Source organism: Chiloscyllium punctatum, chromosome 13 (genome assembly GCF_047496795.1).
Source record: "Chiloscyllium punctatum isolate Juve2018m chromosome 13, sChiPun1.3, whole genome shotgun sequence".
Taxonomy (NCBI): Eukaryota; Metazoa; Chordata; class Chondrichthyes; order Orectolobiformes; family Hemiscylliidae; genus Chiloscyllium; species Chiloscyllium punctatum.
In genome coordinates, this window is record NC_092751.1 from 85,594,146 (window position 1) to 85,610,384 (window position 16,239).

Here is a 16,239-nt window from a genome sequence, read left to right on the forward strand (position 1 = left end):
CTTTAAGCCTGCCTTCAAAGTTTGAACTGCTCTTTCCACCAGATCATTGGATGATTGCAGGTATGAAGCTGCCCTTTCATGCCAAGTGCCATTTGACTTTAGGAAATACTCATATTCCTTGCTGGTAAATGATGGCCCATTGTCTGTGACCAACACTCTGAAGTATATTGCAGAAGATCACAATTTTTCTATTGTCGCCTCCATGTTTGACGAATGAACTCTATGTACATCCAACCATTTGAGTGGGTGTCCACAATGACTAAGAACATTGAGCTCACGAAAGGGTTGGCATAGTTGACGTGTAGCCGAATCCAGGTTTACCATTCTTTTAAACTCCCCACAAAAGTGAACCGACCCTTTGGATTTCACAATCAGTAGGACCAGTGCTGCCCATTCCACAAACTGAACTGGTTTGATGATTCCTTTTCTTTCCAGCCTCCTGATTTCAGCCTTTACTTTTGCCCCTAAGGCAAATGGCATTGGGCGAGCCTTGCAGAATTGTGGAATGGCCTTGGCTACTTTGATAGTTCCTAGACCTTCCTGAAAAACGTTTGGGTATTTAATTAGGACTTCGGATCGAAAATTGTTAAGGCGATCAAGGTGAATCTTTCTCAACCAATTTCATCCCATCAGGCTTGGGCCCACGACTTTTACCACAATCAATGGTAATTGAACCAGCTGCTTCTCAAACGAGATTGGAACCAAAGTTGTACCTTTAATCTGTAAAGGTTCCCCAGTATAGCTTCTCTATCTAGTTGAGGTCTTATGAAAACTTAAGGGTTGGAGTCCTGAGCAACTTTTGTTAAAGAATGGTTCTGCAATCATTGATACAGCTACATCAGTGTCAACCTTCGTTACAACCTCCATTAAACTATTTAACCAAACAGTTATCTTGATTGGTTCAGATTTGGATGTTGCTGAGCAGTTTAATTGTTCCAAACCAGGTGTTGATGGGCTTTCCAGGGTTTGCACTCTGCGGGATACCATCCTATTAGTTCTCTTACTGAATTCAGGCCGAGTGGGACTCTTTTGCTGTCTCAAGTCTGCACACCGGCAGCAGTTACAATGGCTTGTCAGCCCGAATCTGAAGAGAATTTTAGCAATTTGGCTGATGCTTGGCTTTGTTTTGGAGCTTCGTTGTGGGCTGACCTAGAGTCCCTTTGGATTAGTGGTGCTGGAAGAGCACAGCAGTTCAGGCAGCATCCAAGGAGCAGTAAACTCTCTGCCTTTATTCCTGATGAAGGGCTTTTGCCCGAAACATCGACTTTACTGCTCCTCGGATGCTGCCTGAACTGCTGTGCTCTTCCAGCACCACTAATCCAGAATCTGGTTTCCAGCATCTGCAGTCATTGTTTTTACCTAGAATCCCTCTGTTCAGTATTCAGGATATGTCCTGAGTGAGGCTGTGCATTGCTTTCACTCAAGTGTTCCCCCAAGCTCAGTTGTCGTGGGAAGGGTGTCCACGTCCATTGGCATATGTTGCAATTCATATACAGAGGAACCTTGATTATCCAAACAAGGTGGGTGGGCACTATTTCGTTCAGATAGTTGATTATTTGGTTAATTGATTTCCTCTGGGGCTCGCAGATTTCTGGTAAGTCTGCTCCCCGTTCAGGAGACTAGGCAGCAGCAAATCGCGCGTGAGCCCCTGCCCCACACCCACCCACCCCCCCCCCCCCAACACCGTGTGCCCCCATGCCTGCCCCCAACACCGTCCGATCCCCCGGCCACCCCCAACCCTGTCTGCTCCCACCCCAGTCCACCCCCATCCACTGTCCAACACCCGTCCACGCCCCCTCCCCCCGGGGCAGCTGGACTGGACACCAACAGTAAGACTGCTGCTGCCTTTGTGGGGTAAGTCTCCAAATACCGTACACACACACACACATTTGACACGTTCCACCTTTGCCCTGTACAGGACAATGTTGGAGACAGCATCAGCATCAGGGGAAGGGGGAGTTTAGGATTCACCCCTTTGTAGAACTCCAGGGAAAGTGTGAGGAGAGAGAGAAGGGCGTGCAGGTCAGTCATTTGGAGACGGTGCCTGGATTGTCTAGGACTGTTCTCGGCAGCATTTCAGTGAGCCGAGTTCATTTTTAATCATTGTACCTGTAAACAAAAGATGTGATCAGGATTGAAACAGCTCGTTGACGTAATATTTCTATCGGGACCTTGAGATCTCCTTCGGATAATCCAATATTCAGATAATTGATATTCAGATAATCGAGGTTCCTCGGTATTCGACTTGCCACATTTTCTAATTACAAAGCCAGATGGTGCGCCTGTTTGAAGTCTAGTTGGGCTTCAGCTAGTAGGCACTTTTGCATGGTTATATTCATTAATCACACATACTAAACAGTCTCTGTGTCTCATTCAGGGTTAAACCAAAGTCACATACCTCTGCCAGTTGTCTTAACCTTGTTAAAAATGCCGACACAGATTCTCCTGGTCCTCAGATTGCTGAGTAAAGCCGATAGCATATCAGAATTAGAGAATGCTTGGGGTGATACTATTCCTTAGTGAAATCCATCAGCTCTTGAAAGGTTTTAATACCTGGTGCCTGAGGAAATGGTAGGCTTCTAATAACCAAAAAAGCTGTGGGTTCACAAACTGTCAGGAGGATTACTGTTTGCTTGTCATTTGCCTGGAAAAAATAATGCATTCTTTCCACATATTGGGGCCAGTCTTCAATGGCAGGATCAAACAAGTCAAGCTTCCCAAATAATGGCATGATGCCAGAAATGCTTACACTAACACAAACACAAACACAACTGTTGTGAGCAAGTTTCTTCAAGAGCATATTTTTTCTCTTGTGCCACTGAGCTAACTCCACAGAGGCCGTCATCCTGTCACCAGGTTATTCATTATTTAGACCATAAGACCATAAGACATAGGAGTGGAAGTAAGGCCATTCGGCCCATCGAGTCCACTCCGCTATTCAATCATGGCTGATGGGTATTTCAACTCCACTTACCCGCATTCTCCCCATGGCCCTTAATTCCTTGTGACATCAAGAATTTATCAATCTCTGCCTTGAAGACATTTAGCGTCCCGGGCTCCACTGCACTCTGCGGCAATGAATTCCACAGGCCCACTACATTTACCCCCTCTAATTCTAAGGCTGTGTCCACGGGTCCTAGTCTCCTCGCCTAATGGAAACAATTTCCTAGCATCCACCCTTTCCAAGCCATGTATTATCTTGTAAGTTTCTATTAGATCTCCCCTTAATCTTCTAAGCTCCAATGAATACAATCCCAGGATCCTCAGCCGTTCCTCGTATGTTAGACCTACCATTCCAGGGATCATCCGTGTGAATCTCTGCTGGACATGCTCCAGTGCCAGTATGTCCTTCCTGAGGTGTGGGGACCAAAACTGGAAACAGTACTCCAAATGGGGCCTAACCAGAGCTTTATAAAGTCTCAGTAGCACAACATGGGCTCAACCTGCACGGACTCATTTACACATGCATAATACTTGACATTGGCCCCTCTTCCTCAGAGCCATGTCCCAGAGTAAACAGGATGTCTGACACTCTTGTTTATATCTAACAGCCTGGAGTCCTTGATTGGACTATGTTAACAACCCCAAGCAGGGAACTCATATTCTATGAGGTCCACCTGGCTGACCTCCTTGCAATCCCTTCAGACTGAACCACCTGGCTTCAATTCTAAACAAGAGTCTTTTGATTTGAAACAATAGCACAGTTTCTCTCTCCACAGATTTGCTGAGTTTCTTTGGAACCTTCTGTTTTGATTTCAGATCTCCAGCAACTGCGGTATTTTGCTTTCCCTGGAAAGAGAGGACTGAATGGTGACCTAATAAGAGATTTCGAAAATTCTGACAGAGTTTGATGGGGGAGAGGTAGAGAAGTACTCTACATGTGGAATAAACCATAAAATGACATAGACAATAATAAATCTAATAATGAGTTCATAAGAGCCCCTATAGAATGCTTAGAAAGTAAAAACTTGCTGCTACAAGGTGCATTTTAGGCTGATTGCATTTAAATAAAAGGTAGATAAGTAAGTAAGGAGGAATTGAAGATAGGTTTATAGCGTAGAAAGAAAATCCTGAACAGTCTGTTTCTGGGTTGTAACTCCGTAACCATCTCAAATTGATACACCTCACTTTCCACTTTGGATGGTGACCTTTTACTGCCTAGACTGTTCATCCTCGTAATCTCACATAAACGCGCACAAACTAGTTTTGAATGGCCAGTAAAGTAGGGATTTTTTTTTTTAAATGACCACAACAAAATAATACCGCAGCAGTCACACGCCGAGAATTCCCAATTATCTCTTCCCAAAGTCGCAGCAACATCTCCAGCAGCCATTTCACAGCAAGCGTTTTCTTTTCCCCCAGGTGGGAAATAACAGTTCTGAAGGCAGAGGGAGGCCGATCCAAAGGGGCAGACACACGCGAGACAGTGGGAGGTGGACTGCGAAGAATGGCAAGGGGAGAAATTGGGGACCGACTGGCTCCAATCACTTCTGAGTGAAAATGAAATGAAATCAAGAGCCAGTGCACCCGATTGCGGGAAGCTCCTGCCAGACGGCGAAGGCACTACCTTAATCGGATGAGAAGGAGATTTATTTATTCTCTCTCTGTCTCCCTCTCTCTCTCTCTCTTCATTTCGCCTGCATGCAACGTGTGGAGGGATTCGAGAAGCTGCTGTCCTTTCAGAAACTTCTCATTTCTAGAATACTGTGTAGGCGGGGAGGGATCACACAAACAATAATCATTCCAAGGCTTCTGAAGACTTGTAGGTATTCCGGATCGCCCTCCCCACCCGGCTCCAGAAACGGTGAGTTGATGACTGGCAAAAAGCTCCTCAAGAGATTTCTTCAACAACGCACGAGGTGGCTGCCGGTCTGCTGTTTCTTTGACTATTTTTTTAAAAATTCTCATTATTGTTATTATTTATTCCGAGAGGCAGTCAGTGGCGTTAGGAACCGCCGAAAGGCAAAATATTTTTTTTAAATACTCCACAGGAACGGTTACCTCCCCCAGTTTTTCGCCCTGTGACAATATAAATAATCACAATAATTAATGTTTGTTTTGACCTGAGCGGCAGCTTGTTGAGAGGCGAGGTGTGTGTGTGTGTTGTGAGCGGGAATGTTATCAGCAGGTATGCGGCCTGTTGCTCTCTCAAATCGATCATCTCGATGGTATGTTCAGCTTTTCTTGTATTGTTTAAAGACAAAAACCCCTCGGACTAGGTCCTCGGTTTTGTTTGGTCGGCAACGCCTCTTTCAATGGCTGTGCACAGACGGAATCAAGAGCTCATCTTGCTTTTTCACAAGGACCGGGCGGATTAGATCAGAGGCTGCTTTTGTAGAAAGCGATATCCCCGGCCGTCAGGAAATGTAATCTCTCTGAATGAATCTGTTGCTGCCTATCCCTGATCCCTTCCCCCTTCCCTGAGCCTGGGCGTGTGACTCAGGAGCCTCCGCTTCCAGCTCCGAATATCCCTGTTCAGCTTCAATACTGGCCTCGTATTATTGCCTCTTCCTCATTGTGACCCCCTCACTCTATCATGTCACTGCTTGTCGTTGTGATTTGTTCCTTGTCTCAGCCCTATTGACTGTATTCTATTTTCTGCCCCAATTTCTTTTTGTATTTCACAGACACTGACTCACTCCTCATTTAGTTCTCTTTCCTCGTCCACCGTGCTCTGAGTCCAGAACAGACATTACTTGTTTTCAGGCACATTCCATTTTTTTTACAAAAAAAACCTTACTAAGAATGCCACCAGAGAGACACACACACCCCATACGGACTAACACTGATGCGTACCACTACACTAACGCATGCCATTCCAACAAACCACATTGTACTGATACATAACTGATGATCACACAAGTACACCATACTGGCATACACCATACTAATACATATATTATGCAGGTATGCACCAACATGGAGTGGCAGGGTGACACAGTGCTGCCTCACAATACCAGGGACCTGGGCTCGATTCCAGCCTGGGGTGATTGTCTCTGTGGAGTTTGCACATTCTCCCCATGTTTGTGAGGGTTTCCTGCAGGTGCTCCAGTTTCCTCCCACAATCCAAAGATGTGCAGGCTAGGTGGATTGGCCATGCTAAATTGGCCATAGTGTCGTTACAGCTCAGGAACATGCCCTTCGGCCTCCAGATCTGCACCGATCCAGATCCTCTATCTAAACCTGTCGCCTATTTCCTAAGGATCTGTATCCCTCTGCTGGCTGCCCATTCATGTATCTGTCCAGATACATTTGAAATGATGCTATCTTGCTACCACTTTCACTGGCAATGCGTTCCAGCCACCCATCACCCTCTGTGTAAAGAACTTCCCACACATATCTCCCTTAAATTTTTCCCCTCTCACCTTGGACTCATGACCCTTCATAACTGAGTCCCCCACTCTGGGAAAAAGCTTCTTGTTATCCACCCTGTCTATACCTCTCATGATTTTGTAGACCTCAATCAGGTCCCCCACCCCTCCAACCTCCATCTTTCATTAGTTAATCCTAATTTACTCATCCTCTCTTTATTGCTAGCGCTCTCCATACCAGGTAACATTCTGGTGAACCTTCTCTGCACCCTTTCCAAAACATCCACATCCTTTTGGTAATGTGGCGACAAGAACTATACGCAGTATTCCAAATGTGGCTGAACCAAAGTCCTATACAACTGTAACATGACCTGCCAGCTCTTGTACTTAAAAGGAGAAAATGAGGATTGCAGATGCTGGAGATCAGAGTTGAGAGTGTGGTGCTGGAAAAACACAACAGGTCAGGCAGCATCCGAGGAGTGGGAGAGTCAACATTTCAGGGCAAAAGCCCTTCATCAGGATGAGGCTGTGAGCCGAGGGAGTGGTGAGATAAATGGGAGGGGGGTGGGGTGGGGTGGGGTGTGGGGGAAAGGTAGCTGAGAGTGCGATAGGTAGATGGAGGTTGGGGAAATGGTGATAGGTCTGAGGGGAGGGTGAAGCGGATAGGGTAGAAGGAAGATGGTCAGGGAGGACAGGTCATGAGGGTGGTGCTGAGTTGGAAGGTTGGAACTGGGGTAAGGTGAGGGAGGTGGAATGAGAAAACTGGTGAAATCCACATTGATGCCATGGGATTGGAGGGTCCCGAGGCAGAATATGAGGCGTTCTTCCTCCAGATGTCACATGGTTAGGAAGTAGCGATGGAGGAGGCCCAGGACCTGCGTGTCCTTGATGGAGTGGGAGGGGGAGTTGAAGTGTTTGTCCATGGGGCAATGGGGTTGGTTGGTGCAGGTGTCCCAGAGATGTTCTCTGAAGCACTTTGTGAGTAGACGTCGTGTCTCCCCAATGTAGAGGAGACTGTACATGTAGAGGATATAGAAAAAGAAATGTGGAAGTGCAGGATAAACTTTGGTGGATGTGGAAAGCTCCTTTGGGACCATGGACAGAGGTGAGGGGGGGAGGTGTGGGCACAGGTGTTGCCATTGCTGCAGTGGCAGGGGAAGGTGTCGGGAGGGGAAAGTGGGATGATAGGGGGCACGGACCTGACGAGGGAGTTGCGGAGGGAATGGTCTTTGTGGAAAGCAGATAGGGGTGGGGAGGGAAATATACCTCTGGTGGTGGGGTCCATTTGTAGGTGGCGGAAATGACAGAGGATGATGCAATGTACACGGAGGTTGGTGGGGTGGAAGGTGGGGATCGGTGGGGGGGTTCTGCCCTTGACTCAATGAAGGAAAGCATGCTGTATGCCTTCTTGACCGCTCTCTCAACCTGCATTGCCACCTTCAGGATACAGTGGACCTGAACACCTACTCATGGGTAAATGTAGGGGAATGGGTCTGGGTGGGTTACTCATCGGAGGGTCGGTGTGGACTTGGTGGGCCAAATGGCCTGTTTCTACACTGTAGGTAATCTGATCTAAACATTTGCCGCGAAGAATAAAAATAGTTAGGTTCTGGGCTACCTTTTTTCATGTATTGAGGGCGTCTGACCTGGTCCATAATAACATGTTAAAGCAGTTAAGGGCAATTTTCGGACAAAGGCCTTTCATATTTATGAGACGGGGGTCCAGGTAGTTCAATATAAATCAAAACATTTGAGCTATTTAAGAAGCAGGAGGAGACTGTGTGGCAGAGATTGTAGGGTTCTCTGTTTGATAGCACTGTCTTTCCTCATCTTAAATATTCCCTAACTGTAAATCCTACAATTATCACCCTAAATTCATGACTTTGACAACAAAATGAAACACTGAAATTCAAGCATTTGAACATCATGACCTCAGGTTAAGTCTTGGGTCTGTGTTGGATTTGTTTGAGCTGAAATGGGAGTAGGGTACAGTGCAATTGGCTACTTTAGCCCTCGGTTTTTGAAGGGAAGAAAGAAAGGACAAGAGTGATTGTAACTGCTTATGCAGAGTTCAACCAAAAATGTTGTGAAGACACCGAAGCATGAAGCTGGAGCCAGAATTAGAGACCAAATTGAAGTGTATAAAATAATGAGGAGTCAAGAGAGGGTAGAGGGGAAAGCCATATTCACCTTTTGGGAGGGCTATCACCATGGGGTCTCAATTTGGTGTATGAAGTAGAAGGTTTAAAAAGAATTTGAAGGTAAACATTTTCACCCAGAAGATGGTAGGATTCTGGAACTCGCTGCCTAAAAGGGTGACAGAGGCAGAAGCCCTTTGAACATTTAAAACGTATCTGGATATGCAACTGAAGTGGCATAATCTACAGCAGCTGGACAGTGGGATTATTCTGTTGGGCAGTGCAAAATGATAGTCCACATGTATGCTGTAACTTTTGATTCTGTAAAGGTGTACTCCAGTGTGACTTTTGCTTCTGGACAGGTGGGAGGCTGGGGTGGGGGGAGGTGGTGATGAATGATATATATATATATACCCTTGACTTATTGTTCCTTTTTTTAATATTGGTTCTCATTCCCACAGAGTCTCATTTTAGAATGGCTACCTACAGTCGAAGGCTATCTGAATATTCCTTCCAGGAAACCCAAGACACAACGTGTCATAACTCTCTGGAACCAGATTGTTTCCCACTTTCAAAAAGTTCGTCTGCCACCCTATTCCCCAGAAGGGACAGCATAGAAGAAAGGCCAACAATTAAACAGGAGCTAAGGAAGACCCTCAGTGGCTTTGTCTCTCCATTGAGCTCAGGTGAAACCGATATGTGGTGCCCTTATCACCCGAATTGTTTCACACCACAAAATAATTTCACTGTGATCCCCTTATGTCGCTGCTTCCAAATGGGAACCATCCCTGATGCTGATCGTGCTGCCGACCTCCCAGTACTCCAGGAAAACTTGAAAATTCACAGCAACAGCCACAGAAGCACGAACTTCTCCACGAGAAGGGAAGCAGACGCAATGTTAGGTGCAGACTCAAACCTGGGAAAATTGCAAGCCAAGGTGATGCACAGAAGTTGCTCAGACATCATTTGTGATTACAGGGAGAGCTGTTATCTGGCTGATACTGTGCATAGTAAGACTGCTGGTGCATACCAGGCTCCTGTGTCAGGCAGAGACTATGGTATACCTTCTCCAGGTGAAATGACATCGAAAGAATGTAACCAGAAAATTGTGATCAATATATCAGAGAGTGAGGTCGACGTTGGGCATCAAGAAAATGACAGGGAAAATACAACTGTTGCAGAGTTCCAAGCCAATAGTATAGTGAATGACCTATGCAGTCCCATGCATCAGGGCCGTTTCATGTTTTCACAGAACTCTCCCAATTGCCCAAGTGTCAAGGTTGACCAGGAGTCTGGTAAACATTATCAAGGCAATAATGTGACAGAAAATGAGACAATTTCCTCGGGTCAGAGTAACATTACATATCGGGAAGGAGTTGCCACACATCAAAATAGTTTAATGGGTAATCAAACATGTACAGGACACCAAAGCCACTTGATGTCTGGTTTGACGATTCAAGACACTACTCCTGCTTATTGTCATTCACTGCCAATCCCTGCTATTCATCTCTTTCCTAGACTAGTCAGTTCCGTCAGTGAATCTGGAAGAGGAACTGTTGTCGATGCATGTTGTCATCCACTGCCAGTTTCGGGGATTCTGGCATTCCCAAGGTTGGTGTCTTCAGTGAGTGAATCAGGGTTGGATGCAAGACATCTTCTGAAATGCCACGGAACACTGGAAAATGAAGTGGTCCATGCTGCAACTGACAGGAATTCTCACAACACTTTCGATAGGAATAAAGTGGAACTTGAAAAGTTTACTCCCCCTTTATTGCCAAGCAGTCCAAATAATGATGCGCATGTGAGAACACAAGACATGTGGACTATGACAACTGACCTGACCCTTCGATACCATCATCAACTGGAACATAAAGATGCAGGAGTACAGACCTCCTTGGCAGTTGACTGCAGGTCAGTAGGCACTAGCCCCCTGTCTCCAACTGACAGTTGCCTAGTTCATATGTTCCCAGAGGTTAACCTTGAAGAGAATCAGCTAATCCAGGAATCTCCAGTCCGGGAAGTGAAATGGGATGACAAAGGGATGACGTGGGAAGTCTATGGAGCCTCTGTTGATCCTGAGGTCCTTGGGCTGGCAATCCAGAAACATCTGGAAATTCAGATAGAACAACATGAAAGGGACAAGATGTCAACAGCTGAAAAGACGGTGAAGCAGTTGGATGTTCATGATGATGGAACACGTGTGATGGAACACCGAGTGAAAGAGAAAAGACACTTGCCAGGTTTTAGGAATATGATGTCTACTTTAAGGCATCCAACATGCTGTGTGCGTTCCAGTGCTGCAATAGACTGAATAGCTTTACCCACTGGAAAAGTGTACATCACATAATTGTTGGATGTTCCAGCGGTATTCCCAAGACATAAAAACAGTTCTGGCTTTTCCCTTAATTTAGTGTTGACCCATAAATGTCAAAACTCATTATTTAGTAAATGTTTATTTATAATACACTAACTATTCTTTAAAAATATTTAACAGGGTAGCTAAATAAGAAGCTGTGGAGAGGGTAGGGACATCAGAAAATGTAAGACAATTTTTCCAGTAGATTATAAGCTACCAATACATGTGTGGGTGCAAACACAGGGTGCTCAGGTAGGGGAGGATAAAGACAATGGTAAAATGATTGTAACAGTATCGGTGATGGGGACAAAATGACATGTTTTGCATTATGCTTTTAACCGTCTTGTTTTTGCTGCATTGAAGAATATTAACTTTTGACAAATTTGTGATCCTTGTCAAATATGTGGTGAGGTGAACCAGTTAATTAATTGAAAGTGTAACAGTGAACCAAAGGTAATGATGAAAACTGAGGCAAGACAGCTAGATGATTGATATTAGTTTCCAGGTTGAGATGGTCATCTTGTAAATGGTACCCCTATAGACTCAGAATTATAATGAAACAGCACCAAAGAGGGAGATTCAGACCAATGTGCCTGTACTGGCTCTTTGGTAGAGCTATCTAATTTGTTTCACTAGATTGCAATTTCCCCATGGCCTTGTAATTCTTTCCTCTTTAAGTATAATTTTTTTTCATGTCACTACCGGATCTGCATCCCAATACTTTCAGGCAATGTATTTAAGATCACAGCAATTTACTATCTAACAAATGGTTCAGTCATATCCTCTCTGGTTCTTTTGTCAATCATCTTATACCCTGTACCCCTAGTTACTGACCCTTCTGCCATTGGAAACTGTTTCTCCGTTTGTACCCCATCATAACCATTCATGAAATTGAACACCTCGATCCAATTTCCTTTTCAGCTTAGATAAAATCAAGAATTGCAGATACTGGAGATCTGAAGCAAAAAATAGAAGGTTGTGGAGAAAATTAACAGGTCTGGCAACATCTGTGAACGAATAAACAGGGGTTAATGTTTCAAGTCTAGTGACCCTTTATCAGAACTGGCAAGGGGTCCCTGGATTCGTAATGTCAACTCTATTTCTCTCTCCATATTCATCTATCTATGTCCTCAAGTCTATAACTATCCTCCTCATTTTTACTCCATTCCCAAGTTTCATGTCATCTGCAAATGTTGAATTCATGCTTCGTTTAACCAAGTCCAGGCCACTAATATATATCATCAAAAAGACTACTGGATTCTAATATTAACCACTGAGCCTTCTCCTCCAGCATCAAATACAATCATACACCACCACTGTGCTTACATTTCCTTAGCCAATTTTATTTCCATATTGTCACTGTCTTATTAATCCCTTGCATTTTAATTTTGCTAAAGGTCTATTAAAGATTACTTGTCAAATATCGTCTGAAAGTTCACATTCACAGCATCAAATAATGGAAAACTATGACAAAAAAATCAAAACAAAATTCTTAAATTACTGAAAGAATGATAAAATAAATTGAAGCAAAAAAACTTGCAGGGTCAACTGAATGATAAGATTGATCTTTAAGATTGTAGAGAATGATGTCGGTTGCAAAATGATCATAGAATGGGTTGATAGACAGATACAAAATACAAAAATGGTGGTAGAGATTGGCAAAATGACCCTTATATGGGTGAGTGATTTGTATGCAATGTGAAAGTGAAGAACACTAATGATGTAATAGAACAAAATAGAACTCAGTTATATAAGGGACAGGCAGATAAAAAGAAAACAGGGTAATTAAGAGACAGTTAGCAAAAAAATGAAATACTGAAAGAAAAGAAATGAAAGAACTGCAGATGCTGGAAATAAGGAACAAAAACAGAAATCACTGGATAAACTCAGCAGATTTGGCTGCATCTGTGGAGAAAAATCAGAGATAACATTTCGGGTCCAGTGACCCTTCAGAACTAAGGAGGGTCACTGGACCTGAAATATTATCTCTGATTTCTCTCCATAGATGCTGCCAAATCTGCTAAGTTTTTCCAGAAATTTCTGCTTGAAGACTTAAAGAAAGTCTAACTGATGTCTTCAGAGTTTACAGTTTGTAACACATAAACTACTAAGTCAGAAAATCCTGTAAGAGAGAAAATTATGGAGCAAAATGGGAAGATAAATTCAGAACACATTGAGCGTAAAGGGGATTTGCAAGAGGCAGTGCATTAACCTATACATGCGTTTGACCACAAACAGCGTAGCATAAATATTTATGAGTTAAAGAACAAATTGGGCTACTAAGGGGCATTGGTGACCACAATCATGACCAGGGATCTGTGAAAGTGGACAAGTAACAGATCTAAGGTCAAACAGAAAAACTGAAAAAATACAGCAAACTTTGGAAGAGGATAGAAAAAATAAGAATGTTTGTTATTTTAGAAATAATGGGGTTTCTAAAAAAAAAGTCCATTGAACTGCTACTTTTATGTGATATTACAATGGAGGAGGAGAGGCTCTTCATTTCTCAGAGACTGGTTATTTAGCTTGCGACTCTTTAGCCCAGGACCAATCAGAGAAGCTGATGGTGTAGTCGATATATCCCTTTAGACTAGCAGTACCAGTGTAATTCACAAGGAATTAAACAAGCTAAACTAGGAAAGGTGATAGGGATAGTATGACAACATATGATTACGATTTACGTAGATGGCAAGTATTCATGCTGCTGGCACTGTCTTGCAGGATATGATAGCTTGCATACCTTGGCTGCAGATCATATTAATGCCATGTGGACAAACTATGCAAGAACTGCAAGAGTATCGATGGGTTTTTGCAAACATACACAGGCTTATATGCCAGGAACCCAAACTAGGGGACCCGGAAGTCTTCAAAAGGATTTTTTTTAGTCACATCCACTAATCAACTTGGCTTAAGTACTGACAAGATGATTCTACGGATTAATATCTTGAGAGCTACAATTCAATATGGGTGAATCCTAAATAGCCACATGCCTAAGTTTTACAAATAAAAAGTATTGATTGCACAAGGGCCAGTTGGTTGAGAAAAACATGGAAAACAATAAGACAACAATTAATGTTACTATAGTAATATTTTAAAAAGCCATTACTCCACGAATTATACAACCTTTTCATGCAAAGGGTGGTGTCTGTATGGAATGAGCTACCAGAGAAAATGGTGGAGGCTGATATCATTACAACTTTTAAAAGGGATCTGGTGTATATGAATAGGAAAAGTTTAGAGGGATATGGGCCCAGCGCTGGCAAACGGCACGAGATTAGTTTAGGATATCCGGTCGGCATGAATGAGTTGGACCAAGCTGTACATCTCTATGACTCTATGTTGCCAAAGTAATGTGATGTTTAGTAGCAATGAGGGAAATTGGACCTTGACTGTCCAAGAAGCATGTGAACAAAAGTAAGATGAATTAATAAGCTTTCTGACTACCAACGGTCGACCAGACTGATGATGGCAGTTGAGTCGAGAGTGTGGTGCTGGAAAAGCGCAGCAAGTCAGGCAGCATCTGAAGAGCAGGAAAATCGAGGTTTTGGGCAAAAGCCCTTCATCAGGAATATGATGAAGGGAGTTACCCACTTGCATAGACTAGAAGTGGGGAGACTTTTGGCGGGTAGAGAGCATTTGGTTGAGTTCCTCAGACAGGGGAACCAATCTGTCTAACCCCTATTTGCTGGACAATCAGTGAGATAGTGAGATGGAATTGCTCTGACTGACTATCATTAACCACGGAACTATTTGAATGAGGTAGAATAGTGAAATATCAACATTACATTTAATTTTTTTTATTCATTCAAGGAATGTGAATGTCACTGATAGGGTCCATATTTGTTGCCAAGGGTCACATGTAGACCAGACCAGGTGCAGAGAACAGATTTCCTTCCCTTCAAGGGATAGTGGACCATTTGTGAACCAGATGCTGTTTAGGACAATGGTCACACAGCTGTCATTATACCCGGTTTTAACTGCAGATTTCTGTTGAATATGGAATTCACCATCTGCTAAAGTGGGATTTGAACCTGTATCCACAGAATATTACTTTGATTCTCTGGATTCATTGTCCAGTGACATTACTGCTACTGTAGCCCAAATGAAGTTGAATGAGGTTATGTTTTTGTTTGTGGAAATGCTTGCATTTGTGGAGGTGGTGGTGTAGCGGTCATGTCACTGGACTAGTAATCCAGAACTCCCAGATTAGTGTCTTGAGGACAGAGTTCAAATCCCAACAATGGTGGACTTTGCATTTAATAAAATCTGATATGAAAAGCTAGCCTAATGGTGACCATGCAGTCATTTTTGTTTAAAAAACCCATCTGTTTTGCTAATGTCCTCGGGGAAAGAAAAGGACTCTTATCTGGTCTGGCCTACATGTGACTCCAGACCCACAGCAATGTGGTTGACTCTTAACTTGGGTGGGCCTCAGTAGTGATGCCCACATCCTGTGAATGATTTCTTAAAAATGGGAATCTATGTTGACCAATGAACCACCCTCCTCTGCCTCACTAGCAATGAACCTATATTGATTATATGAAAATGCAGCTACCGTTACACTGAGATTATCTAGATACAGAAGTAGTATCCGCGAGCAGAGTATGTGTGACCCTTGCCCTTAGTTCAAGCCAGAGCTGTTTTGGATCCTCCTGATAACTAATCAATCATAACATAACAGACTGCAGATCCATGAGGACTTGATGAGGAAGCATTACAGGCTGTAATTCAACTCAGGTACATTACTCTTGTTTTACTGTCCAGTTTTACAAGCACCTTTGTTCGAAGTGAAACCTCTCAGAAGCACCTTGTAAAGGTAGGCACTGCTTATCACATTGTTGGCAAACTTCTACATGTTGGGTCTACTGGTGGGTTTCTAAGTTAGAATCAAACATGTGTCATGCCAAAGCACATGCAATTGAGTAAATGGAGAAGGAGGTCAAAGTCATGGTCTACTGTCAGCCAGTGTGGGAAATCTGTAAAAATATTGGGTTTGGTGAAAAATTGACATTTTACTTTGCCAGTCTTGGAAGTCAAGCTTTTTTTTTTGCTAAAAGTTACTAACATCATCAAGCACAAATGGAGATCAGACAACTAATTCTTAGAGGCAGTCAAGTTATCTTAAACTAATCATAGAAGCAGAATTATGTTGAGACAGCTAGGTATTATAGATTGGTTGCAGCACTAGTGTTAACTCTGTGGAGAGGAATCAACATGGGATTTTATGAAATTGTTATATCAGAAATATCTTTGGATCTATATAATCATCGGGAGAATGGAATGATTAACAACCCAATATATGAGGATCTGGTCAGCAGGCTGTAATAAACAAACTCTCCTCAACTCAGTACTGAGAAACTTGCAAAGACCCAAATAGTTAAAGGTTTGCCTAACTGTCAGAGAACAATCAAATAGTCAGAAAACCTGAGATGGC

General features: G+C 43.3%; 1 protein-coding gene across 1 annotated transcript; it reads left to right on the forward strand.

Annotated features, from left to right (window-relative positions):
- The first annotated feature begins 4,183 nt into the window (after nt 1–4,183).
- Nucleotides 4,184–12,723, forward strand: LOC140484590 (uncharacterized). The gene is made up of 2 exons (XM_072583076.1): nt 4,184–4,804; nt 8,911–12,723. Exons 1-2 carry the CDS (start codon nt 4,642–4,644, stop codon nt 10,758–10,760), a joined length of 2,013 nt encoding a protein of 670 aa, XP_072439177.1. The 5' UTR covers nt 4,184–4,641; the 3' UTR covers nt 10,761–12,723.
- The last annotated feature ends 3,516 nt before the right edge of the window (nt 12,724–16,239 follow it).

Bases quoted from the DNA above. Each gene is read 5' to 3' on its own strand.
- LOC140484590 (XM_072583076.1), top strand. From the start codon at position 4,642: ATGCAACGTGTGGAGGGATTCGAGAAGCTGCTGTCCTTTCAGAAACTT. The intron at 4,805-8,910 runs GTGAGTTGATGA...TCATTCCCACAG, and splicing joins CCCACCCGGCTCCAGAAACG to AGTCTCATTTTAGAATGGCT.